General features: G+C 36.2%; 3 protein-coding genes and 1 long non-coding RNA gene across 4 annotated transcripts; all 4 read left to right on the top strand.

The window, feature by feature from the left end:
* The first annotated feature begins 453 nt into the window (after nucleotides 1-453).
* LOC145046053 (uncharacterized) lies at nucleotides 454-2,873 on the top strand. The gene is made up of 2 exons (XM_078994341.1): nucleotides 454-2,731; nucleotides 2,810-2,873. Exon 1 carries the CDS (start codon nucleotides 484-486, stop codon nucleotides 2,365-2,367), a length of 1,884 nt encoding a protein of 627 aa, XP_078850467.1. The 5' UTR covers nucleotides 454-483; the 3' UTR covers nucleotides 2,368-2,731; nucleotides 2,810-2,873.
* A 1,661-nt stretch (nucleotides 2,874-4,534) lies between these two features.
* On the top strand, nucleotides 4,535-7,906 carry LOC145013495 (uncharacterized). The gene is made up of 2 exons (XM_078972192.1): nucleotides 4,535-7,764; nucleotides 7,873-7,906. The coding sequence occupies exons 1-2, from the start codon at nucleotides 4,535-4,537 to the stop codon at nucleotides 7,904-7,906; spliced, it is 3,264 nt and encodes a 1,087-aa protein (XP_078828318.1).
* A 2,324-nt stretch (nucleotides 7,907-10,230) lies between these two features.
* LOC145013511 (uncharacterized) lies at nucleotides 10,231-14,150 on the top strand. Its single transcript, XM_078972193.1, has 14 exons — nucleotides 10,231-10,275; nucleotides 10,699-10,763; nucleotides 10,879-11,023; nucleotides 11,206-11,446; nucleotides 11,590-11,781; nucleotides 11,846-12,085; nucleotides 12,159-12,506; nucleotides 12,657-12,917; nucleotides 12,981-13,049; nucleotides 13,158-13,235; nucleotides 13,395-13,469; nucleotides 13,580-13,791; nucleotides 13,864-14,099; nucleotides 14,134-14,150. The coding sequence occupies exons 3-14, from the start codon at nucleotides 10,914-10,916 to the stop codon at nucleotides 14,148-14,150; spliced, it is 2,079 nt and encodes a 692-aa protein (XP_078828319.1). The 5' UTR covers nucleotides 10,231-10,275; nucleotides 10,699-10,763; nucleotides 10,879-10,913.
* Nucleotides 14,151-14,167: 17 nt separating this feature from the next.
* On the top strand, nucleotides 14,168-14,605 carry LOC145046058 (uncharacterized). Its single transcript, XR_013681944.1, has 3 exons — nucleotides 14,168-14,247; nucleotides 14,332-14,404; nucleotides 14,513-14,605. It is a non-coding gene; the product is annotated as an uncharacterized LOC145046058 (long non-coding RNA).
* The last annotated feature ends 12,668 nt before the right edge of the window (nucleotides 14,606-27,273 follow it).

A 27,273-nucleotide genomic window follows, 5' to 3' on the forward strand; every position in this document is an offset into this window, starting at 1 on the left:
ATTCATTTTTATTTCTCAGTGCATTAAACTCTACAAATTCAATGAAACATATTAAAAAAATAATTATTTAAAGATTTAAAGACTTTTCTTTTTTCCATTGAAGAGTTCAATGACCATTGAACTCCAAATTCATTGAATGCCAAGGTGGCATTTCATAATAGTGGAGTTGTATCCATTGAATGACAAATAGGCATGCCACCTCGTTCGACTCTTCCATTAAACTCCCTATTGTGGATGCTCTCACTATTAATCAAAGTTTTAATAGTGAACATTCATTACGGAGACATGAGTTTAATTTCATCATGGTAATTTCCATTTTCCAAATACGGAACTTGTTAAACATGTAGCAATTAATTCAGACCAATTATACAGCAACTTTGACTTTGTGCAATTTTGATATATATTCTATCATTGATCAAAGTAAGATTTTCAATCTTGTGCAGATATCTTTAAGAAGCATTAGCATTTAGCCAAATTAAGAAAATGAGGAGAATGATGGTGGAGATTCCGATTCCTGAAAAATGGGAACGATTATGGTATACATGTGATCTCCGAGGGTTCATCATCTTGAGTCTTTCCTTACAAACATTTATGATTCTTGTTGCTCCTGTAAGAAAACGAACAAAAAGCAATTGGATAATCATGTCATTGTGGTCTGCATATCTGCTAGCTGATTGGGCGGCTAACTTTGCCGTTGCCCTGATCTCGAACAGCCAAGGAAACCCTAACTGCAGCCTCGGGAAAAAACAGGTTAGGTTGGCTGTGGAAAACGAGGACCTTCTTGCCTTCTGGTCACCATTTCTTTTGCTGCACCTTGGTGGTCCCGACACTATTACCGCTTTTGCGTTAGAAGATAATGAGTTGTGGCTTCGCCATCTTCTTGGTCTTATTTTCCAGTGTTTAGCTACTGTTTATGTGTTTGTTCAGTCACTACCAAAAAATCGGCTATGGATTCCCACAATGTTGATGTTCTTAACAGGAATCATCAAATATAGTGAGAGGACATACTCGCTCTATCGCGCTAGTGCTGATAGATTTAAAGATTCCATTGGTACAGCCGCTGATCCTGGGCCGAACTATGAACAAGTAATGGATGGATTCTTTTCAAAGAAGATGGATAAACTACCAACAAGAATTGAAATTGTTTCAGATCCAGATCGTGGGGCTACATCAGCAAGAAAGGCTAAAAAAGGGTCTTTGACAGAGTTGGAGCTAGTGCAGTATGCATATCAATTCTTTGAAACATTCAAAGGGATTATTGTTGATATGATTTTCAGTCGACGTGAACGGAATCAGAGTAGTGCTTTTTTCCAGAATCGAAACGCAGAAGATGCTTTCAAACTGGTCGAGATTGAGTTAAATTTTATGTATGAGGTTCTCTTCACCAAGATTCCTTTGGTGTTTAGTTTAACTGGAGCCATTACCCGGTTTTTCTCATTGGCGACGATTTGTTCAACAATCGTTTTATTTATATTCGAAAACAAAACAAATTTTAAAAGAGTTGATGTCATGATAACATATGGTTTGCTCTTTGGTGCTTTGGTTTTGGATTTCATCGCACTACTCATGCTCTTACTATCAGACTGGATCATCATTTCTTTACGGAAGTCTCCTGAGATTGAACTAAAAAACAAGACTCTCAAGACAAGACTCGTCAGTGCATTTTTTAGACTCAGGTTCGCGGGAACTCTTGGGTACACAAAAGATCATTCCCAATCACATACTTGCAAATATTGCGAGATTAAGTTTTTAAGACGAAGGTGGTCGGAATCCATTTCAACTTACAACCTTATCTATTACTGCTTGCACCCACGTCCAGGCATACATCAATTTCTTTATCAAAACTTTGGGCTTAGTGGGCTTTTGGATGAGATCAAGTATGTTAAATCCAAAAGCTTCACCCCAAAACTTAAAGAATTCATCTTCAATGAGCTGAAAGTAAAATCAGAACTTGCAGACGACTTGGAAACTGCAAAGGAGATATGTTCGGCACGAGGAAATTGGACGATCCTCATGGAAAATGGTTGGGGTAGCTTACTTCAATATATTATAGATGTTGACTATGATCAGAGTCTCATACTCTGGCACATCGCCACTGAGCTATGCTACAATAAGGCACCCATACCTGCCAACAATGATCATCGGGAAATTTCCAAACTATTATCAGATTACATGTTATACCTTCTTATCATGCAGCCAAACATGATATCTTCAGTGGCAGGTATTGGGCACATACGGTTTCGGGATACTTGTGCCGAGGCCATGAGGCTTTTTGATGAAATAGATTGTGGAGTACAAAATGAGGATTTGAACCAACACTACTGGAAAATTGGCTATAGAGTACACCCCCATCTAATACGGTTGTAAATAAAAACCGTATTATAAAGGGATAAGATAAATATAATACGCACAATTGCAGCATCTAATACGGTTAAGGAGATGTACTAGAAACAAAATCAAATAACTAAATAAAATACGCCACCATTTTGATTAAGTACGGCTAATACCTAAATTGAATACGCTTCTCCTCCCAACCTGTTCACCTTAACACCACCCTTTCTCCATCTCTACACCACTAATCGGTCCTTCATCTCCATCTCCCCTGTCGCAACACCATCATCACCGGCCTCGCCTCGCCTCGCACCTCCAATAATTCAACCAACCTGAAAATCCCACCACCGGACCATCATCATCATACAAATTAACCACACCTGCGGTTCAAATTTAAAGGGTAAGAGCTTTGATTTCTATTTTTGCAATAGAAAAACACAGGTAGCGGTTCAAAATTTGATTTCTGTTTTTGCAACAGAAAAACAAGGGCAGAAATACAAAGGAACTACAACCGTTCACGAAGGATATAGAAGCATTTTGGCTGTGATGGAGATGCAAAATCAAATGGTAGGATCTCTGTTTTAAAAACTTGTTGTTTAATTTTAACCAGATGACCTTGGAATCTTAAAATTCAAACACCCTCTTGTTAAATACTACTTCACAGTCCTTAACAGTCATTGAGTACTAATTTCATACCAATCAATTTCAATATATCAACTTCTTACTTACAAGACCACATTCCCTATTTCATAAAGCCTGTCAAAATATTAGATTAAGTTCCATAATACACACATATATAGTGCAAACATAATATGTATACTTGCTTAATAATCTTGAAAGTTTGGCTAAAATCTTTCAAGAAATGATAAAATTGGTGGTTAATTACTGTTTTTTTGTTTACTGTAAGCATTTGAGTTTGCATCAACTGAAAGGATAAAGATTCCCTCTGTACCTCATAAACAATGGTTATTCTTTCATTTCTATCATATTCTTCTAATAATGGTATCAATTCCAATGTAATCAACTGTTTAATAGAATCTTTTTGATTTGTAAAAAATGATTAAATTGGTGGTTAAATCTTTTATTCGGAGTTTCGGACCAAATTATCCTTGAAACGGGTTTATTAATGATCAACATTTTTGGTAAAACTAGATATATTTGCCTGATCCAGGTCACAAAAATTGTAACAAAGTTGATATAAAAAGTAATGAGTTGTGTTGTGGAAGGTTGTGTGATAACTCATAACACAGGTACTACCCTGGAGCACAAAAATGAATAAGAATAACTTGAAGTAAATAAATCCTGCACACACAAACAACACAAGTCATTAGAAATTTTAAATTCATACAAAAAATCCCACAAAAACATATGCCATTATTACCACCACCAGGGACAAACGCCGATGGTGGTGCACCACCAGCAGCAGGAGGAGGAGGATGAGGATTTGTGCCAAAAAGTGACATTTGTGGGTTGTTAACAGATGCAGGAACTGATAACTCAGAAAGCATGTCAAGCAAGTTAGCACCACTTGAAGGAGCTTGAGAAGAAGGCATCAGCTTTGTTACTACTGGAGTTGGAGTTGAATCAAAGTTTGCCCAATTGTCATATAACGAAACAGGAACAGAAGGGGGAATTTGATGTGTTTGTGGGACAGAAGAAACTGAAGGATCTTGTGGTATTAAAGAAGTTGACCACCGTTGGTTTTGGGAGGAAGTTCAATTTAAAAATAAAAAGTATAATTTTTTGAAATAAAGGAATTGTTTTGGTGATATAATTTTTGTTTTTCATGAATATGAAAAACAAACCACCAAAATAAGTTACTGGCTTTGGGGAATTAATTTTCAAAACAATATGATTTAGTAAAAAAAAAAATTAAGTACAAGGCTCACGTACAAAACTTAATAAAAAAGTTGAATAAAATTATAATTTAATAAACTATAATTATAATTTTATTGTAGATAACCTCCCGAATTAAAAGTTCTTTTTATCATTTTCATTGCGATAGGACCTCCACTATTTGTAATTGGCATTTTTAATGCAACTTTATTTTACATTTGATAATTTTGTACCTATAATAGCAATGCACTTACATTTCACTATCAATATAAGCATTATACTATTATTTGTAAATAAAAGAAAATACATTGTTATTATTTTGTGGGATGACTCTAATTCTTTCGTTTTGTGGTATGTTTTTACACAGATGTATCGTGAAACTTGGATGTATGGACTACCACGGGCTAGCAGTGAATATTTACATAACGTCAAGAAATTTCTTAAAGTTGCTGAGGATCATCGGGTGCATAGAGGAGAATCTTACATTTGGTGTCCTTGTAAAATGTGCCGAAATTGTAAAAAGATCTATGATTTGGATATAATAGAAGAACATCTGATATGTGAAGGATTTATGAATGGATATACATGTTGGTCACAACATGGCGAGTTATTGATTGATCATAACACAATTGATGTTGAATCTAGTTATGATGATACAGATGATTCAGAAGATGACATCCATGATAACCTAGATGACATGTTACATGATATTGAAGATAATGTGCCTGATAGAGATTATGAAAAATTTCAACAGTTGTTTGAAGACGTTGAAAAACCGTTGTATGACGGCTGCATGAAATTTTCCAAGCTTTCTGCTGTCCTGAAATTGTTTAACCTAAAAGCAAATAATGGTTGGAGTGATAAAAGTTTCACAGAACTGTTAGGGGTTATACATGAAATGCTCCCTGAAAGTAATGAGTTGCCTGTTTCACTATACCAAGCGAAAAAAATAATGTGTGCAATGGATTTGGAAATCGAAAGAATACATGTATGTCCAAATGATTGTATGTTGTATAGAAATGAGCATGCAAATCTACATGAATGTATTACATGTGGAAGGTTGCGTTATTTGTGGAAGAAACAAACAGAATATAATAGTGATGTGACAAAGAATGGCCCCCCTGCCAAGTTATTATGGTATTTGCCCATTGTACCAAGACTGAAACGATTGTTTGCAAATGCCAAAGATGCAGAATTATTACGTTGGCATGCTGAGAAGCGTAAAAGAGATGGAAAGATGAGACACGTGGCTGATGCTCCGCAATGGAAGAACATTGATCATGAATTTGAAGAATTTGGTAATGAGATTAGAAATCTCCGATTCGGACTTAGTGCAGATGGAATTAATCCGTTCAAACACATGAGAAGTAGTCACAGCACATGGCCGGTTCTTCTTTGCATATACAATCTTCCACCGTGGTTATGTATGAAACGGAAATACATCATGATGTCATTGCTAATTCAAGGTCCGAAACAACCCGGTAACGATATTGATGTGTTTTTGGCACCATTAATTAACGACATGAAAGAATTATGGAACTCGGGAGTTGAAGTCTATGATGCATTCAAGAAAGAGTATTTCCAGCTACATGCAATGATTTATTGTACTATAAGTGATTTTCCAGCTTACGCAAATTTGTCCGGATATAGTACAAAAGGAAAGAAGGCGTGTCCAGTTTGTGAAAAGGACACACGGTCGATGTGGTTGAAAAACTGTAAAAAAAATGTATACATGGGACATCGACGATCACTTCCAAAGAATCATTTGTATCGTACCCAGGGAAACTTGTTTGACGGTAAAACCGAGGATGAAGATATGAATCTCCCAATGGATGGAAAAATGACATTTTCCCAAGTTCAAAATTTAAAGATTGTTTTTGGAAAACGCAGTAAAAACAATCAGCCGACCAATTGGAAGAAAAGGTCTATTTTTTGGGAATTACCATACTGGAAAACGTTGGAAGTCCGACATTGTCTTGATCCCATGCATATTACGACAAATGTTTCTGAAAGCTTAACAAGCTTGTTGTTGAACATTCCAAAAAAATCAAAGGATGGGCTTAGTGTTCGAGATGACATGGTTGCAATGGGAATTCGTCCAGAGCTTGCTCCTATTAAGAAAGAAGGAAGACGTACATATCTACCACCAGCTTGCTATACATTGTCTAAAGATGAGAAAACAAAGTTTTGTAAATGCCTACATGGTATCAAGGTGCCATCTGGCTATTCTACAAACATCAAGAAGTTGGTGTCAATGAAAGACTTGAAATTGATTGGTATGAAGTCACATGATTATCATGTTCTAATCACACATGTGATTCCTATTGCAATTCGTGGAATACTTCCGGACCATGTCCGACATACAATAACAAAGCTTTGCTTGTTCTTCAACATGATTCATTCGAAAGTGATTGATCCTGAAGTTTTGGACTCATGGCAACATGATATTATCCTCCCTCTCTGTGAACTTGAAATGTACTTTCCACCTTCATTTTTTGATGTCATGGTTCACCTTGTATCCCATATTGTAAGAGAAATAAAGGCTTGTGGTCCGGTGTTTCTGCGATACATGTACCCTTTCGAGAGATATATGTGTGTCTTAAAAGGATATGTAAGGAACCGACATCGACCAGAAGGCAGTATTGTTAGAGGATATGCTGCAGAGGAAGTGATTGAGTTTTGTACAAACTATCTCAAAGGAGTCAACACTATTGGAATACCGCAATCACATCATGAAGGTAGACTTCAAGGAGTTGGTATAATTGGATCGAAAGTGGTAATTCCTGATCGAGACGAATTCCACATGGCACACTTTACAGTCCTGCAACACATGACATCTGTTGCTCCTTATGCAAAGGAACACATGGAAATGTTACGATCAAGAAATAGTAGGAGGACCGAAAAATGGTTAGCTAATGAGCATATTAAAAAATTTCCACAATGGTTGAAAGATAAGGTGAAAGTAAGCTTAAGGACAAAAGATGTTGATAGATTAGTGCAGGTGTTGGGGTATGGTCCGCAAAATGCTGTGTCAACATATCAAAGCTATGACATTAATGGGTATACATTTTATACCCAAAACCAGGATAGAAAGAGCACACTACAAAATAGTGGAGTGACGCTAATAGCCATGTCGACCGAATACTCTAGTGCAAATCATGAGGGAAGGTCACGTATAGCCAAAGACTCGTATTATGGTGTCATTCAAGAAATTTGGGAATTGAACTATGATTCCTCGGTTGTAGTACCCGTGTTCAAGTGTAAGTGGGTTGACAATAGAAGAGGTGTTAAAGTTGATGAAGACGGTTTCACACTTGTCAATCTTTCTACAAACGGTTATGTATCTGAACCATTTATTCTAGCTAAGCAAGCTAACCAAGTATTCTTTGTTGAGGACCCAATGGACACGAGATGGCACATTGTTCTTCATGGTAAACGACGTATACTCGGAGTTGAAAATGTCGTGGACGAGGAAGAATATAACCAGTTTGACGACCTACCTCCATTTTCTATTGGTATTCCATCTATAAATGTCGATATTAATGACGCTGCTTACTTAAGATTGGACCATAACGAAGGAGCATATGTTGAAGAAAGGTAATAAACCCCTCTGTTCAATCTAAAAATAAAAAATATAATTTGAATGTAAATCTGAAACATATGAGGATAGTATTATGTATGTATTTAATACATTTTTGTTTGCAGCAACACAGACGGACACGACACTGAAGGACAATAACAATGATAGTTGTAGTTAAGAACAATTCTATGTTCTTAACTACACATTGATGTGTTTGGCTATATGGATCATATGGAAACAGGTTACTTTCTGTTTGGCTATATGAATCATTGATGTGTTTACAACTTTAGATAGTAGTAAGGGTATTTTTGTAATTTTACAAGCAGAAGCAACTGTTATCCATCAATGTACACAGCTGCTATCACCACCAGATGATCCAACTTATGTCATGACTTACACAAGTTTATCTTCATTTTATTCTGGAATGAAAATGTTGAATGGTTACTACTATTATGTGTAAAAAAAGAAAGTACGGGGGTATTATTTGTAAAAAACAGAAGTACGGGGGTATTGTGTGTAAAAAATGAAAGTACGATGCTATTATGTGTAGAAAACAAAAGTATGGGGGTATTACGTGTAAAAAATGAAATTACGATGCAATTATGTGTAAAAAATGAAAGTAGGGGGTATTATGTATAAAAACTGAAAGTACGATGTTATTACGTGTAAAAAAGGGAAGTACGGGGGTATTATGTGTAAAAAATGAAAGTACGTGGATATTATGTGTAAAAACTGAAAGTACGATGCTATTATGTGTACAAAATGAAAGTATAATCCTATTGTTGAAAGTATTATTTTGTTAAAAAGAAAATTGATTCAAGTATAATGTTGTTACCGGTTTATCAAAAACATATGAAATGGAAAAATTGTCACTTTAGACTGATTTTCGTTTAATTAATCACATAGAGAAAATGTTTGGACACTGAAGATGGGTTTGTTTAAAGGGTTAAAGCCAACCTTCTGGATATGCTTCATAAGCATTCAAAGAATTCTTGGTTCATCCAATTCAAATATCTTGATAATTTTGATTTTTTGCCATTTTGATCCTATGGCATTATGGTAGTTTTAACCATTTACATCCAAAATGAAAGGGCAAAATTGTCATTGTAATAATTCTAACATATTTTCTATTAAAGTTGACGTCTCAGGGACCACTTTTCAAATCAACCAACACATTATGCTTCTGGAAGAATGGTATCACGATGAAATAAACAAAGTGATATAATGGGATGACAATAAGATAAAAATAAGTTGAACTCATACTGATTCATCATTTCACAGCTTCTTATTATTTGATTTACTATAATGCTAATTGCTAAAAATTTGTCGTCGAAAATTTTAGTAAATGTGATAATTTTGTCTCTTATCATTTCCTTCCATCAAATTATTATTTACATTAACAAGAAGAAACAAATCCATGTTTGTAATTTTATTTTTCTTATCGGTTCAATAGTGAGTTTATACACAAATATACATGAATTTCTTATTTTAGTTAATAAATGATTGACTGGTACTTATTGCAAAATTATTTACACAAGTAAGACATTATTTTTATTAAAACGGTTCACAAGGTTTGATGCAGATAAAAAAGAAAACAAAAAATACACTTACGTCTTCCCTGGGTAATTGACCCAAAAGTCAAAATTTGCATATTGAAGGGGCCCATCAGTGTAGCCCAGCACATTTTCAATTCGGTCAAAATTTGCAAACTAAACAAAATTGACCCAAAAGTCAAAATTGCAATTACGCTCCCTTTTGCGTGTACTTTTTTGCTTATCACGAGAACGACGAAGCCTTCGCCTTCACCCGACGACGCCTCCGGTCTTCAGTCGACAACACAGACGAAGTCTCCTACTCCGGCCAACAGCCGCTTCTGCCTCCTCCTTCTTTCACGTTGTTTACAGGTACGATCGGCCTTCTTTGATTAATGTTCTGTTTATGACAATGTCTTCTTTGATTAATGTTGTGTTTATGCAATGCTGCTAGTTGACTAGGAGTTGATAATGGTTATACTGTGTAAAAGTATAAATGCTACTTAGTTATTGGTTTATTAGACCATAATCAGTAAAATTTCTAGTAATCGACAATTTCAACTGGTCTATGATATCATAATCATATTAATTTCTAGTAACCTACGTTTGGAGGGTAGATTTAAACTATGATAACTTGTTCTGGACTGGTGATTGAAGTAGAACTTTCACTCTCCTGTGATAACTTGTCAGCTATGGATGCCAACAAGTCAAAAGCGCATATTTTGCTACCCTCTGATGATTTCCTATGTGAACTCCTCTAAAGAAACAAAAAAAATGTGTCAATATTCTTTCTTATAGAAAAACTTAGTAGCAGTTAAACCGCTATAGAAAGAATTTGCTACAAACTCCTTTGCCTTCATCAAAATAATCTCATCATACACTTTCACCAAACATCTATTCAGAGCTCACCACTTCTCCAATAGCAGCAGCCTCACTTGGGCAAGTGTATAAGGGTAGATTAAAAGAAAATGGGGATTTGGTTGATGTTTTCCTCAGGTAATATTTGTCAAAATTCACTTGGACAGGTGTATAAGGGTACTTTAGGGAGTGCATTCATCCTTTTGTAACTTGATTTAACATCTGCAAAAGCTTGAAATTAAAGAATAAAAGAAATATTAGGTCAATATAACAATTAAATGAGTACATTTGGCTCGAAAACAAGTCAACACAGCTGAATTACTAAAATGTTTTATAAAATTCCATGTCATAATTTTAATAAATAAAGTCGATTTTAAGAATATGAGGCAATTTACATACCAATCATCAGAAATGAAGAGAGAGTTTCTTCTCCCCTGAGTTGCCACCTTTGCACTATTGAGTAGAAATATGCATTTAGAATGGAATGAAAACTACAAAGTAACCGATTTTTTATTTGTGTAATCTTCAATCACATTGATCCTTTTGAAATTTTCTGTACAGGACCAAAAGATTCAGAGACTATTCCAATCTCCTTCAATTTCACTTCAATTGCCTTTAGCTGTGGGGTATCGATTATTATTTCATCATCTTCTCATTAGTTGGATTAAGTCATAATCTTTAACATATCTTTACCCTCATCATTTTCTATGATCATTTTTATGCTCATTTTTTTATCAACAGGTCTGAGGTTATACATTGGAAATTTACCATTACATATGGATGAGGTACTAGTGCAAACAACCAAGAGCAGGAGGATCCGTATGGTAGAAAGAAAAACCAGAAAAAGAAGTGTTGATAAACCCAAAACGAAACATCTTGAAGCAAGGTATACATATTAACAAACATTATTTGAGTTAATATATGAATCAAGAGTACATAAAGCATTGAATTTGTTTTGAAAAGAGCATAAACTTACCTTGGGCATCTTCAATTTTATATAAAATTTTGGTTTTTTTTTGGTGTTTGAGACTCTTAGAATTAATTATACGAGTGTTTATGCTTTTGTAGGCATACAATGGACCGTAAAGAAAAGAAAAAGAGAAGTGTGACATTGATCAGAGATCATTCCAAAGAATATCTATCAAATTTAACAGTTGAGTTTGATCAATTCGGTAGAGCTATTGGACCTAACCGCTTTAAGTTCACCAGTTATCGTGGAGTGACTACGAGGAAGATGATTTCTATCCTTATAGATAGTTGGGATTTAGTGGATCAATGTGACAAGGATCAATTGTGGTTGAACATAAAGGTAAAACTCATTTCAACACACTTTTGTTATCATTTAATAGTAGCAATCACAATTTCCTACCATGTTATTATCTTCTATCATACAAGTTGTATCATATCATTTACCTAATAATTGTTATCTTCATTTTTTATTTAAAAAAGCAGAATTATTGGCATATACGAGATGATAATCATAAAGCACAAGTACTTAGAGATTGCAACACGCAATGGAAGGCCTACAAGTCGGCGCTTCTTAAGTTGTGGGAAAAAGGTGTCAATCCAGTAAAAGAATACCCGTACCTTGACAAAGCAATGTGGAAAAAGTTTATTGTTCTAAAATCCACGGAAGAATTTGAGGTCTATTTGAGTTTATAATATTGTTGTGTTTTACTATTTCTAATTGGACAATTCATTTGTAAAGGAATTAAGAAGAAAAGGAAGGGAGGCAGCAAATAAAAACAAGAACCATCCTCGGTTGGGCCCAAGCGGGTATCGTGGTAATGAAAGCAAATGGGATGAAGAGGCAACATCTGGTGTAACAATAAAAGGCCACAATATATCAAGCAAGCGGGCAAGGAATTTTCTCTATGCCAGGAGAAAACGCAATGCATCGGGGCAGTTGGTTATAACGCCAGAGACCGAACCTCTAGCAGATAAGATTGTAAGATAGTGGCCTTTGAAAGTTCTTTATTAAATAAACTGCTCTTACAGTTGTATTGTTTGCATTTTTATAGATCCAAAAAGATATTCTGTTATCTCAAGGAGTGTTGGAGCTTGGACCTCGATCTGATCTACTGGCGGAGGTACTAGGACGGGAACATTCCGGTCGCACGAGGGCAGTTGGTCATAATATCGGATTAAAGCAATCAATGATTTATAAAAGAAAAAAGAAAGAACATGAGTTACCCGATGTTGAACAGATGCAAGAAAAGCTAGAGACGAGGATGTTGAATAGCAACTTTTATGACAAGATCAAAGATAGGTTAATGACTGAGATGTCGGAACAATTAGTACCGATAGTGGTTGCTGCGTTGAAGCAAGATAAGACAATTGATATGGCGGACGACACAAATTTTTCTCGGGTGAAGACGACAAGTGTTGGATCGAAGACATCCACGACATTGTTGGATGATTTGCATAAGATAACGATATCTATTTTTTCTAACATATATATTTGTTTGCATGTTTGATAATATAACTTTGCATTAAACAAAATGTATATTTGTTTGTAGGAAGCCACCGACTGTGAGTTGATGCTACCATATGGCACAATACGCCCATCATTAGCCAAAGGAACCGTCTTCCCTTTCGGAGATGGTGTAATTCATTCGGTTCCTCTAGAAGCAGGGCATTTGAGGGTATCAGTCGATATTATCTATGGAGATCATCATTCTTTCCTTCTTCCAATATCGCCAATTGAAGGTGTATATAATCTAGGGCAGGCACTTCATAGTTTTATTCAATGGCCTAGAGATTCAATTACTCTTATTAAGGTACATTAATATCTAATCACATGCATCATTGACTATTTACTAAACTCGATTTCAATTATGCAGAAAGATAAAAGACCTCTCATCGAACCATTATCAATGTCGACCCAAGCTGCTCCTATTCTTCATGACCAGGTAGTCACTCTAACTTACAATTTTGGAAAGGTATTGTTTTCATTTATAGTTAATTTGCCATAAAAAAACTACATATATTAAAATATAATCTTTTAATTTGGACTTTAGGAAAAAGAGAAAGAAAACGTGAATGTTGAAGAAGCTAAAGAGCATAAGAAGAAAGCAAAGAAAAAGCAAGAGTATGAGGTGCATAATTTTCTTCTTTTGATTTCTTTGAAAGATATTATATATTAACATGCCTTAATAAGATAAAAAGTTACAATGAATATATATGAAAGTTGGATGCTATTTTTAGCATTTAGCCCACAGAAATATACTGTATTTTTTACTATTTTTTGGTGGCAGAAAAATCTTCCTAGAAAGAAAAGAAGGAAACTGGAAGCATCTAAAGAGATGATGGGGGATGAAGCAGAAAATAGGGTATATGGCACAAACCTACGTCTCTCTCTCTCTCTCTCTCTCTCTCTCTCATTGTTATTATTTTCATAGCAATACAATTTTCATGATAATCGTTTGGTTTCTTAATGTAGGTACAAAAGGAAAAGTTATACAAAACGATGCAAGAACCCATGATGCCAAAGAAACTGTTTAAGAGCCACAACATTCCGGAGTCGTTTCCTATTGTGTCTGAACCCGGGATCTTCAACTCTGCGAGTGTTGAAACCGTGATTAGCTCAGTGGCCATTATGGAGATGTTGAACAAAGAACAACTTGATATTAGTTGTATTCTCTGGTATCAAATGTAAGTACTTTAACATTTATGGTATTAATGTTTCATATTATTTTACCATTATAATATATATTGTGTTTTCAGAATGCTACATTCACTCATGCTTGTATCAAGAATGGATAACAAATGTGGTTTTATAAACCCACAATGTATCACGTCTACGAGATGTGAATACGATGATAGGGGTGAAACAGATCATGTCATCAATGATCTTGTTGATATGATGAATTTTCATGAGGAAAAACAATTTTTTCTTGCACCATATTGGGAAAGGTATGATATTCTAAATGTCTTTACTGTTATGATATTTTTAATCAAAAGTTGTTTATGTTTAATTTGTTTAATCTTTATTAGGAGACATTGGATGTTGATAATGATTTGTCCTCATCAATATAAAAGCTACATTTTGGATTTTGCAAGACAGACAAAGACATTGAAAGACTACACAATAGTTGAACATGTGAATAAGTAAGAAATTTATTATTTTAGTATTCAAAATGATATATCTTTTTATAAATTTTAACAAATCATTGTTGTTTATTTTTGTTTTAGGGCTGTTACAAGGTTTAAAAAAACAAAAACCAACAAATCACGTTTGTGTCCAATGACTTGGATTTTCCCCAAGGTAATTAATCTTACTAACTAATATATATATATATATATATATATATATATATATATATATATATATATATCCGAAAAGAAAACTCTCATACGTATATAATTGTTTTAGTGTAATCAACAATTGTCCGATTGGGAGTGTGGTTACTACGTTATGAACTGGATGCATGAGTTTGTACTTTTTCGACAACATGGATTTCCGAAAGTAAGTATATTGTTAGATATATATATTTTTTTCATTTTTGTTTATTGTAATAAAGGCTCACCTTTGTTAAATAACAAATTTTTTATCTTAATTTGTTTGTAGAACATTTGGAAGGACAAAAAACCATTTTCTAGTGAGGAATTAGAGGAACGTGTTAAAACATGGATGAGAACTTTTGGTGATAAAGTGAAGCCTTTTTGTAAGGTACACAAGTTGTATTTCATGTTGTATTTGCTCATATTTTTTATGTTCTGGAGAAGTTTTCACCCTTGCATTGCTATAGATGAAGTTGTTAATGGCCAAGGTCTTATAATTTGAGTTTTCTTCATTAAAAGTTATTTGAGATTTTGAATCGTAAGTTTTCTTGTTAATTTTTGTAGGCATACAATGAATCAACCACAAAGGGGAAAAAGAGGTTAGAGGTGACAAAGGGGAAAGAGAGGTTAGAGGTGACAAAGGGGAAAGAGAGGTTAGAGATGTGACATTAACAAAATTTTTTCTGTTTAATGAACTAAGTTCATTGTAATTTTTTTTTCTATTTCTGAAAATGAAAACATGATCAGTGATGTCCCACTTCTTATGGTTGGAATGGAATCATATAGTAGGTTTGTATTTTGTAGAGATTGATCCATGGTAATCATATAGTAGCTTTGCAGAAATTGAAAAGTTTGTTTCAGTTGGAATGGTGATCCATGTGTTCCAGAGCATCCATGGACTGGAATTGACTGTTTGGAGTGGAAGTGGAATGGAATTGGTGTATTAGATGTGAGACATCAAGATGTGTATTGTTTGGAGTGGAATTGGAATGGAATTGGTGTATTAGATGTGAGACATCAAGTACGGTTGTTTATTGGTGTATTAGATGTGTATATATGGCGTATTAGATGATTGTATGCATGCGATGGTTGTAAACTAGATAGGATAATATAATACGGTCAAATAGCCGTACTCTATTATGCATGTAATCTAATACACCCCTCTACTAATACGCCCTCTATGTACGTATTATATTCACAATTTCAACCGTACTCTATTAACCTTTTTCTAGTAGTGCAATTTGTTGCTTGTAGTGGAATTCTTAGTGTACGAACGGAAGTGCCACCAGTGACGATAAAAGGTGACCGGAGCAAGTCGGTGCTATTTGATAGTTGTAATTTGGCCAAAGAGTTGATGCATATAGAGGAAAGGGATATGAATAAGGATAAATGGTTCATTATAAGCAAGGTATGGGTGGAGTTATTGTGTTATGGTGCATGTAATTCACGAGCCAACACTCTAGCAGCACAAGTGAGCAAAGGAGGTGAGCTCATTACCATCGTTTGGTTGTTGATGTTTCATTTGGGTTTAAGTGATCAATTCCAAACTAATCGTCAACCAATAGCAAAACTCATTGTTGGCAAGTAGTTTAGTCTTTTTCGACCTTTCTATGAAATTTGAACACCTGTAAAATACTATGGTTCATAAAATATTTTCCGATTTTATGTTAGATTTATCTAAATATGATCTCACAAAAATACCAAAATACTTTAAGTGTGTTTCAAAAGACATCCAAGTGTGTTTCAAAAGACATCCATAGGGGTGTTAATGCAAAGCCCCAAAATACTCATCAATTTTTTTTTTTTTTTTCATTTTTAAAATCATTAATCCATACATCACGTGTCTCAAAATCAATTAGAATAAAATGTATCAAAATCATCAGAGTAAAATAATCATTGATGCGGAAATCATAAGGAGATGTTATGCAGTCATGTCATGCCTTTCCCTTTGGAACTGAAGGTACCTAAAAATGTTTAAACCACAAACTGTAAGCATAAAGTTTAGTGAGTTCCCCAAAATACCACATACCATAGAAATAGGCTCAGCCTAATACACAAATGAGCCTAACCCACTCATTTTAATGGGCCAAACACAACATTTATAATAAATGGGCGCAGTATAACATACAAATGCGCCCAACCCAACATACATAAAGATGTGCCTAGCCCAATATATAACAAATGGCCCAACCTAACATACAATAAATGGGCCCAACCCAACATATAAATAAATAGGCCCAACCCAACATACACATGCAAGAGTCACAAACACAGCTAACATCCTACACATTATAGTGAAAAGACTCACGTGACTCATGAATCAGCTAAACCATAGCTCAAAGCCCCGCAACAGATGCTATGACACACCTATTGAAACATACAAGGTCCAACCTTAGCCTTGAATATTAATATTGGTTAAAATATTAAGGATTTTAACAACTAACTAAAACTATTATAGATGTCTGGAAACGGTGATGCTCCTGCTCAATCCTTCACTCAAAACTCTAGCATCACTCTCTTATTGATTCTGTCAAAAGAGAAGCTCGTTGGTCGAAACTACATGGATTGGATGAGGAATATAAAGATGACTTTTTGTTACGAGAACAAGGAATATGTTCTCGAAAATCCTTTTGTTGAAATCAATGAATCCACTGTTACCGCTAAAGAAATAACTGCTCTCAACAAGCATTCTGATGATGCCACCAATGTGATGGGTTTTGAGCATTCTAACACTTCCTAAGTGTACATGCAACCCTAATAAACCTTGGATCTATGTTTGTCTAAGATACATGCAAATAATTAATTTTCCAAGGTTCATATCCTAACTAGCATGGCATGGGGAACATGAATCAAATGAAGCTAGTAGAAATACTTACCTTGTAGTAGTAGTTGATTGCTTGGAGTTTTAGAGCCTAGCACCAATAGTGTGGATGCCTCAAATGGAAATCACAAATCACCACAAACTTGCAACTTTGAGATAATAGTCACTACTATCTTGAAATCGGCCCTCACCTCAACAAGTGTCAACTCGTGTGATTTCAAGAACCAAAGCCTCCTTTATATAGTGTGCTGGATTAGGGTTACATCCATGTAAACCCTAATACCCATGTCTCTTCATTTCCATGAGATCCATGGGTTAAAGCTCCATGGAGTATCCATGGACTTTTCCATGCAAGCCTAGCCCATTCCAAATAAGCATTAGCCCACACTATATAAATATAGAAGCCCATATTTAATTAGTAATATCTTTGATCTCTAAATTAATCCTAGATTAATTATAGATCAATACTAATTAAATAATATGATCTTATATTAATATATTAGAACTTATAATATATTAATAAATCATAACTTGTACTATTCTCAAAAGATTATCCATAAATTGTTCGGGTGAAGTGCAACCCAAATGGACCATGTCGGGTCGGGTCAAGTACATACCAAATATAGTTATGGACTTAGACACTATATCCAACAGTCTCCCACTTGGATAAGTCTAATAACTATAGTTGCAAGTATGACTTCAGGAACCGATCAGCAATCGTAGCTCTTTAAACTCTGTTTAACTAGAATGCGCCATTTAGATAAGTGATCATATAATCCTCTATTCTAGATATCAGCCGGACAAATACATGGAACATGGTCTTACTTATTGTCTAGCATTTGTTTCCCGATTTCCGATTTGTTTGACATAGAACTTAACTGAACACAACAATTTAGTTCTGACCGGGCCCGGTACATAGGTCAAAACAAAATCATCGAAGGGCCCATATATCGCTTCTAATCCTAGAAGGAACAGATAAACTTCGACTCATATGTTTGTTCTACCACTCATTGAATTACACACAAAGGCACGTTTTATAACATCGAGTTACTAATGCGTTTTCGTACAATCAATGCATAACCAACTCGTAAGTAACAAATCATATCTCTAGGTTTGAAGACTTATATGATATTACCGTCTCACGATCACTCGAGATAAAATTCCATGAAGTGATTCCAGTGAGCGTGGGTTGAGTCCAATGCTCAGAACTTATGAGCACTCATGATTGTTGTAGCCATGTCCAACACCTTAGACCTCTGCAACCAATCATGACAGTCTTGATTCATACCTACTTCCGACATATGACCGACTGTGGAGGTTTGAATAATATGATATACCAAACATAATTATTCTGAAAGTCAAAACATGCAAAAAGAAATAAAGTAAACGATCGACAAGAGATAGCAACACTTTACTCATAAATAAAACACTTTTTATTCATCATCTAATGTCAATTACACTTTACAAATTTCATAATTTATCTAACTACTAAAACTTATATCATCCTTCAGCCCTATGCTCCGAGCATGCTGGAGATGCTTAACCCTACTCAGTCCCTTCGTGAGGGGATCTACTGGGTTCTCATCCGATGATACCCTCTTTGCCATGAGGATTCCTTCTTCTATTCGATGTCTGATGAAGTGATATTTTCTGTCAATGTGTCTGGATCTCCCATGATCTCTTGGTCCTTGGCTAAGGCAACCGCACTATTGATGTCACAGAAAATCTCTATTGGCTCCTTTATAGATGGTACAACTCCAAGGTCTCCGATGAAGTTCTTTAGCCATATGGCCTCCTTTGCTACCTCGCTTGCTGCTATATACTCTGATTCACAAGTGGAATCAGCCACTGTCTCCTGCTTGGAAGTCTTCCAAGTGATTGCTCCTGCGTTTAAGGTAAAGACCCAGCCCGACTGAGAGCGGAAATTATCCCTATCAGTCTGGAAGCTAGCGTCACTATACTCTACAACTCTCAAGTCATCACTCCCACTGAGGGTAAGGACCCAGTCCTTAGTCCTCCGTAGGTACTTGAGGATATTCTTTACCGCAGTCCAGTGTGCCTTGCCAGGGTTCCCCTGATACCTGCTAACCATGCTCAAAGCAAAGGCTACATCAGGTCGAGTACACGTCATAGCATATATGATCGATCCTACAGCTGAAGCATAAGGTAGTCGACTCATTTCTACTATCTCAGCCTCAGTACTAGGGCTTTGTGTCTTACTCAATCTGGCATTACTCTGAATGGGTAACTCACCTTTCTTGGAGTTATGCATGTTGAATCTTTTCAACACTTTGTTCACATAGGTGCTTTGACTAAGTCCAATTAGTCTTTTACTCCTGTTTCTCAAAATCCTTATCCCTAGAATATAGGTAGCTTCACCAAGGTCCTTCATAGCGAAACACTTCCCAAGCCATGACTTTACTTCCTGCAGGGTTGGGATGTCATTTCCTATGAGTAGTATGTCATCCACATACAGTACCAAAAAGCTGACTATGCTCCCACTGCCTTGATATAGACACAAGATTCATCTTCACTCCTTGAAAAGCCAAATTCCTTGACTTTCTCATCAAAGCAAAGATTCCATCTGCAAGGTGCCTGTTTCAATCCATAAATGGATTTCTTTAGTTTACACACTCTATTAGGGTAGTCTGTACTGACAAAACCCTCTGGCTGAACCATGTAAACATCTTCAGCCAACTTTCCATTAAGGAAAGCGGTTTTGACATCCATTTGCCATATTTCATAGTCATGAAATGCATCAATGGCTAACAGAACCCTAATAGATTTTATCTTGGCCACTGGTGAAAAGGTTTCATCATAATCAACTCCCGGAGTTTGAGAATAACCTTTTGCAACCAGTCGTGCCTTATAAGTGTGTACATTACCATCCATGTCGGTCTTCTTCTTGAAGATCCATTTGCACCCTATAGTCTTACGACCTGGTACATTCTCAACCAAGTTCCAAACTTGATTGTCATACATGGATTGTATCTCGCTATCCATAGCCTCTTTCCATTTAGCAGCCTCAGGGCCTGCCATGGCTTCCGCGTAGCTGTTAGGTTCATCCAGACCTACTAGTGTCTCATCACTAATAAGTGTCTCACCTTCTGCAGTAATATGGAAACCATAGTAATGCTTAGGTGCATTCCTAACTCTGGTGGAACGCCTCAGAGGTACAGACTCGTCAACTGGCTCAACAGGAGTTTCCTCCTCAAGTTGAGGGCTAGTGTTTGAAGTTCCTTCACCACTTGACTCTTGAATTTCTTCAAGATCAATTTGCCTCCCACTGTCTCCTTGGCTTATAAACTCTCTCTCTCTCGAAAGACTCCTCTTCTTGCTATAAAGACCACATTATCACTAGGTCTGTAGAAGAGGTAACCAAAGGATCTTTGTGGGTAGCCGATGAAAATACACCTCTCGCTTCGGGGTTCTAGCTTGTCATGAGTCTCGCGCCTCACAAAAGCCTCGCAACCCCAAATCTTGATGTGGTCTAGTTTAGGTACTTTACCAGTCCACATATCGTGAGGAGTTTTGGCAACTTTCTTTGTAGGGACTAGATTAAGAATATGGGCGGCAGTCTCTAAGGCATACCCCCAAAATGAGATTGGTAGCGTAGCTCGACTCATCATGGAACGAACCATATCCAACAAGGTTCGATTACGCCTCTCAACTACACCATTCAACTGTGGTGTCCTGGGAGGTGTCAATTGTGAGACAATCCCACATTTCCTAAGATAGTCGAGGAACTCTGAACTAAGATACTCACCACCTCGATCGGATCGAAGCATCTTAATGTTCCTGCCCAATTGATTCTCGACTTCCTGTTTAAATTCCTTAAACCTTTCGAAAGTCTCTGACTTATGCTTGATTAAGTAGACATATCCATATCTACTGTAATCATCAGTAAAAGTCAAATAATAACGATTAGCATCCCTTGTGGCATGTTTGAATGGTCCACACACATCCGTGTGTACAAGGTCCAACAAACCTTCACCCCTCTCACAAGAGCCTGTGAAGGGTGACTTTGTCATTTTTCCAAGTAAGCATGATTCGCAACTATCATCTGACTTTAGGTCAAACGACTCCAAGACTCCATCCTTTTGGAGTTGGCCTATGCGTTTCTTGCTTATATGTCCAAGACGACAATGTCATAATGATGCTTTATCCAAGTTATTATTATTAACAGAATCAATACACAACACATTATTTCCTAAGTTATCAACCACAGATACAGTTTCATACACGCCATCACAAGGTACTGCTTTAAAATAAAGAACATTATTAAAGAAAGCATTAATCGAACCAACTTCATTATCAAATGAAAAGGTGAAACCTTGTTTATACAATGCATGAAAGGAAATAATGTTTCTTGCCATTTCTGGCGAATAACAACATTTATTCAAATCTAAATTTAACCCACTACTTAGCGAAAAAGTATAAACTCCAATCTTGGTGACAGGTGTAACTTTCCTATTCCCCATGATTAAGTTTGTCCTTCCTTGCTCCACATTCTCACTTCTTCTTAGTCCCTGCAAGTCACAACAAATATGAATACCACAACCGGTATCAAGGACCCAAGAGTTAGAATTGGGTGAGTTATTAGAAATGATAGTGTAAATACTTGCATGGTTGGGTTTAACTTTCCCATCCTTCACATCTTGCTGATACTTTGGGCAGTTCCGCTTCCAATGTGCCTTTTCATGGCAATTGAAGCATTCAGCCTCTTTTGGGTCAGAAGAAAGAGTGATGAAACCTTTCTTGGTTCCAATTGAAGAAGAGCCATCAAGGGTCCTAACCTTGGTACCCTTCGAAGAACTCTTTCTCTTCTTCGCTCGTCCTTTCCCGATTGCCAAGACAGGGGCGGAGTTGGTAGGAGTAGGAGTAGTTACAACTGCCTTACCCTTAAGACCACTTTCCGTGGTCTTTAAGAGTCCTTGAAGTTTGTTGAGAGTGACCTCTTCCTTGTTCATGTGGTATGTCATGCGGAATTGATCATAACATGAAGGTAAGGAGTGCAAAATGATATCTATTGCAAGCTCCTCAGGGAAGTTCACATTTAGCTTCAGCAAACGGTCCACAAATCTTTGCATTTTTTGCATGTGGCCCGTGATGGGTTCACCATCCTTCATGCGAGTTGTTATCATGGAGGAGAAGATTTCATACCTCTCTTGACGAGAACTTTGATGGTATCTTTCCATCAAGTCTTGGTGCATCTCATAGGGGTAGAAATCTTCATAGGATTTTTGGAGATCCGCAGTCATAGTGACCATCATGATGCATGCCACTTTGGTGGCATCCCTTTCATGTGCCCTAAACTTAGCGATCTCTTGAGGAGTAGCAACTGTCTCATCAATCTCCTTAAGCTCCTTATCAAGGACATATTCCTTGTCCTCGTAGCCAGTAATCATTATGATGTTTCTGATCCATTCATTAAAGTTGGATCCATCAAAAGTGACTTTCCCACACAAGTTCATAAGAGAAAAGGAGCCACTAGGATTAGAGCCAGAAGCAGCGTTGTTTGCAGACATCTGATAAAAGAAGAAAGAAGGATTAGTTTAGATATAGAGATAGTCCTTAATAAAACACCCAAATATAGTATTAAGGCTAGGACCCAATCATAATATATTATACTTAGAAGAGGTATGTCGTAATCTAAGTAATAACATATTTGAAAGGAAGGTGAATGACGATTCACCAATTTCCACCAAAGTTGAAATATTAAAATATTTAATTTGGTTCTTAGAAACTCCTAGATTCTTTTGAGATTCAATGAACTTTTCAAAGGCATGTTTCAATCTCGAGTGTGCCCTCCAAGTTTTGTGACTGGGATGCCGAGGATCACAAAACGAGGTGTGAAGTAACCATGCAAATTACTTGGTACCCTTAATAAATTACCCCTCAATCGATGTGCCGGTTAACCACACACGCTCCATCGATACTATGATAAATATTAAGTCACCCTTTACCTACCTTGTTAAGTCCAAGTTAGTGTGCCGGTTAACCACACACGCTCCAGTAACAACTTAGACAAAGTGTAAAGTGTAATTTCATGGATTAGCACCTTATTCACATTTTTCCTAAAGTAACTAAGATTGGGAATTTAATAAAACATTTAGTTACTTTATAATATTCATCATACTTTTAATGAGAATTTATAAGTCCTTGCCTTACCCGTTCGGCTAACGACCCTCCACCAGTCAAGCAAGCGGTGGGTGAGAGTGGACACCCATTAAGTTGCCATTTTATAGGCAACAACCTTATACCCACCTTATAGATCGGCTTCGTGAATGAGGCGTACTAGCGGTAAGACGACTTTGTTCTTATACATATATATATATATATATATATATATATATATATATATATATATATAATTATTAAATCATAATACTATAAGTATAAGGGTTGAATTTTAACTTTTAAAATTCTGAGGGTTGGAACTAAAGTTGTTAATATGACTTTACTTGTTCCAAAACTTGAGGGCAAGTTTTGTAAACTTTCAAAACTTTTCATTTCTTTTAACTTATGAGTTAAATAGAGTAATAAAATGAAGATTCTTCATTTTTCTAACTCTTGTGTTCTTTTAATGGTTTTAATTCAAGTGTGACTCTTAGTTTTCCATAACTTGAGGACAAGTTATGGACTCCATTAAAACACATTATGATCAAGTATTAATCTACCACATAGGTTACAAATAATTCCTATGATCATCTAATCATCATAAGATCAAGAACATGAATATGAACACTTTCATTAATCAAAAAAAAAATTACACTTAAAACTTTGTAATTTTGATAACTAGTTGTTGTAAATGGATTAGCAAAGACATTACACCATCTAAAACAAGTTTTCAAGTACCAAAACAGTTTAGGGTAATGTTTCTAGTCCATTTCCAGCAACTAAAGTCGAAAATCTGCACTCTGTGGCTCCTACTCGCCGAGTGCATGAACCTACTCGGCGAGTAGGTTGAAGATACACATGAACTCGGCGAGTCCCCCCATGGACTCGGCAAGTTCATCAGGCAGACAGCAAGTTTTTCGACTTTTTCCAATATATTGCATCAAGTATCAAACAAACAAGCTTAGGCTCTGATACCACTGATGGGTTTTGAGCATTCTAACACTTCCTAAGTGTATATGCAACCCTAATAAACCTTGGATCTATGTTTGTCTAAGATACATGCAAATAATTAATTTTCCAAGGTTCATATCCTAACTAGCATGGCATGGGGAACATGAATCAAATGAAGTTAGTAGAAATACTTACCTTGTAGTAGTAGTTGATTGCTTGGAGTTTTAGAGCCTAGCACCAATAGTGTGGATGCCTCAAATGGAAATCACAAATCACCACAAACTTGGAATTTGAGATAATAGTCACTACTATCTTGAAATCGGCCCTCACCTCAACAAGTGTCAACTCGTGTGATTTCAAGAACCAAAGCCTCCTTTATATAGTGTGGTGGATTAGGGTTACATCCATGTAAACCCTAATACCCATGTCTCTTCATTTCCATGAGATCCATGGGTTAAAGCTCCATGGAGTATCCATGGACTTTTCCATGCAAGCCTAGCCCATTCCAAATAAGCATTACTAATTAAATAATATGATCTTATATTAATATATTAGAACTTATAATATATTAATAAATCATAACTTGTACTATTCTCAAAAGATTATCCACAAATTGTTCGGGTGAAGTGCAACCCAAATAGACCATGCCGGATAGGGTCAAGTACATACCAAATATAGTTATGGACTTAGACACTATATCCAACACAATGTTGTTTGCATCATGCTTGCCACCATCACGCTAGAACTCTAGAAGTTCTATGAGGACTACTAGCCCTATGAGATGTGCCTTGACCTTGCTAAAAAGTTTCACAAAAAGTCTAGGCAAGAACATTATGCAATGGTCAAGTCTCTTATGGCATGCAAGTTGAAGGAAGGAAAATCTATTTGCGCTCACATGCAAAGAATGCGGAGATAGGTAGAGCGGCTAGAAAAGATCAATGTGTCGTTTGACAAGGAGTTGGACATTAAGATGGTCCTAAATTCCCTGACTCCTAGTTATGATCAGTTCATACTGACTTATCATTTGAAAAACACGGAAATGACATTGACCCAACTCCACAACTTATTGCAAATTGCTGAATCAGGGATGAAGAAAAATCATGTCCCTTCCGCTACAAGTTCTCTTGTACTGGCCATTGGGTTGAATAGACGAAAGGAGAAGAACGCCTATTCTCAATCAAATTGGAAGGGCAAGGCCCATGTTCGATCATATGGCAATGGGTCAAAGGAAAAGCCCAACTTTGATGTTCCAACTATTAGTGACCCAAAGGAGACCACTTGCTTCCATTGTGGCAAGAAAGGGCATTGGAGAAGAAGCTTCCCAAAGTACCTTCAAGTTTTGAATGAGGGAACCTTCTCATTCTTGGGTCCTTGATACGAGATGTGCTTTTCACATTTGCTCTAATTGTAGGGTCTAATCGGAAGTGAGGAAATAGAGTTGGGAAGCTCAACCTAGTTATAGGGAATAGGCGTTCTTCACCTGTCACCAAGATTGGGACGTAGGGGGCTTCTAGTGCTGTTGGAATAGATTTGATTAATTACTGCTATTCTTCGGAAATGACACGAAACATTATTTCATTTCATGCATTTGTTAAGACAATGTGAAAATGGTTCAATTATGGTATATAGAAAGGTGTCTTTATGTTTTAAGTTTTACCTTGTAACGGTTTTTATGAAACTGTGGTATGTGTTGATTGCTTAGGCAATAGTGTATTTCATATTGATTCTTCTAATAGTGTAGACAAAGCATGCTTGTGGCATTGTCATCTTGGGAACATTAACAAGAAACACATCTCCCAAATCCTAAATGGAGTGTTGGAATAATATGACCTTAGATCAGATGACGAATGTGAGTCTTGTCTTTTGGGCAAGACGACAAAATCGCCTTTCACTGGAACATGTGAAAGAGGTGAAGGATTGTTGAATCTCATACATACTGATGTATGTGGTTCCCTTAGACTTGCTACAAGGGATGCAAATCAATACTACGTGATATTAACGGATGATTATAGTAGATATGGTTATATCTACTTAATCAAACATAAATAAAAATCTTTGAAAAGTTCAAAGAGATTAAGCACGAGGTTGAGAATCATTTAGATAGGATGATACAGATGCTTCAATCTGACAGAGGTGGATATTGTCTTAGTATTGAGTTCCACGACTGTCTCAAGAAATGTGGAATTGTTTCACAATTGACTCCTCCCAGAACGCCACAACTTAATGGTGTGGTTGATAGGAGTAATCCAACCCTACTTGATATTGTTCATTCCATGACGAATCGATCTTCTGTTCCAATAATTTCTATGGATATGCTTTAGTAAAAACTGCTCATATCCTAAATCTTGTTCCAACTAAGAAGGTTGTCACAACACGTCATGAGATGTAGACAAGGAAAGTACCCTCGCTCGCACATGTCAAGGCATGGGGTTGTGAAGCTATCATAAGATGAAAGACTCATGGCAAACTCAAACATAGAGCCAAGAGAGATGTATTTTACCTGGCTACCCACAAAAATCCTTTGGATACTTATTCAAAGTATGTTGCTTTAATGTGTAGACATAGATCCAATTAGGTTGCATCCGCCCAATCTTAATTGTTAAGTGATTTTATGTTTGAGCATTTTTATAGTAATCTAAGAAAACCATCAATTCCAACAATCGTGACCAAAATCAACCCGAGTCATCAAGTAAACTGTCAAAGTCAAAGCCAGCCGCCCATAATATCAACCCAGCTCATCTAGAAACTTAGGAGCATAAGGTTGAATCTTGGATCTTACAAAGGTCTAGAATGTATACAAGTTGAAGATGATGAGGTTTCCTTGTTGGATCAACACTCTAGAATTCTTCTTCTTCCTTTTCAAACTACCTAAAGCACCAAAATGAGCCAATAACCACCAAGTGGGATTATGGTTAAGGTTTTCTAAGGTTTGAGGGTGATGGGGGCTGATAAAGAACCCT

Source organism: Lactuca saligna, chromosome 1 (genome assembly GCF_052625555.1).
Source record: "Lactuca saligna cultivar CGN05327 chromosome 1, ASM5262555v1, whole genome shotgun sequence".
Taxonomy (NCBI): Eukaryota; Viridiplantae; Streptophyta; class Magnoliopsida; order Asterales; family Asteraceae; genus Lactuca; species Lactuca saligna.

Excerpts from the sequence above, each read along its gene's own strand:
- LOC145046053 (XM_078994341.1), top strand. The coding sequence starts at position 484 with ATGAGGAGAATGATGGTGGAGATTCCGATTCCTGAAAAATGGGAACGA.
- LOC145013511 (XM_078972193.1), top strand. The coding sequence starts at position 10,914 with ATGGATGAGGTACTAGTGCAAACAACCAAGAGCAGGAGGATCCGTATG. Across the intron at positions 11,447-11,589 it reads AATTGTGGTTGAACATAAAG|AATTATTGGCATATACGAGA; the intron begins GTAAAACTCATT and ends TTAAAAAAGCAG. Across the intron at positions 12,918-12,980 it reads ATTCAATTACTCTTATTAAG|AAAGATAAAAGACCTCTCAT; the intron begins GTACATTAATAT and ends TCAATTATGCAG.
- LOC145013495 (XM_078972192.1), top strand. The coding sequence starts at position 4,535 with ATGTATCGTGAAACTTGGATGTATGGACTACCACGGGCTAGCAGTGAA. Across the intron at positions 7,765-7,872 it reads GGAGCATATGTTGAAGAAAG|CAACACAGACGGACACGACA; the intron begins GTAATAAACCCC and ends TTTTGTTTGCAG.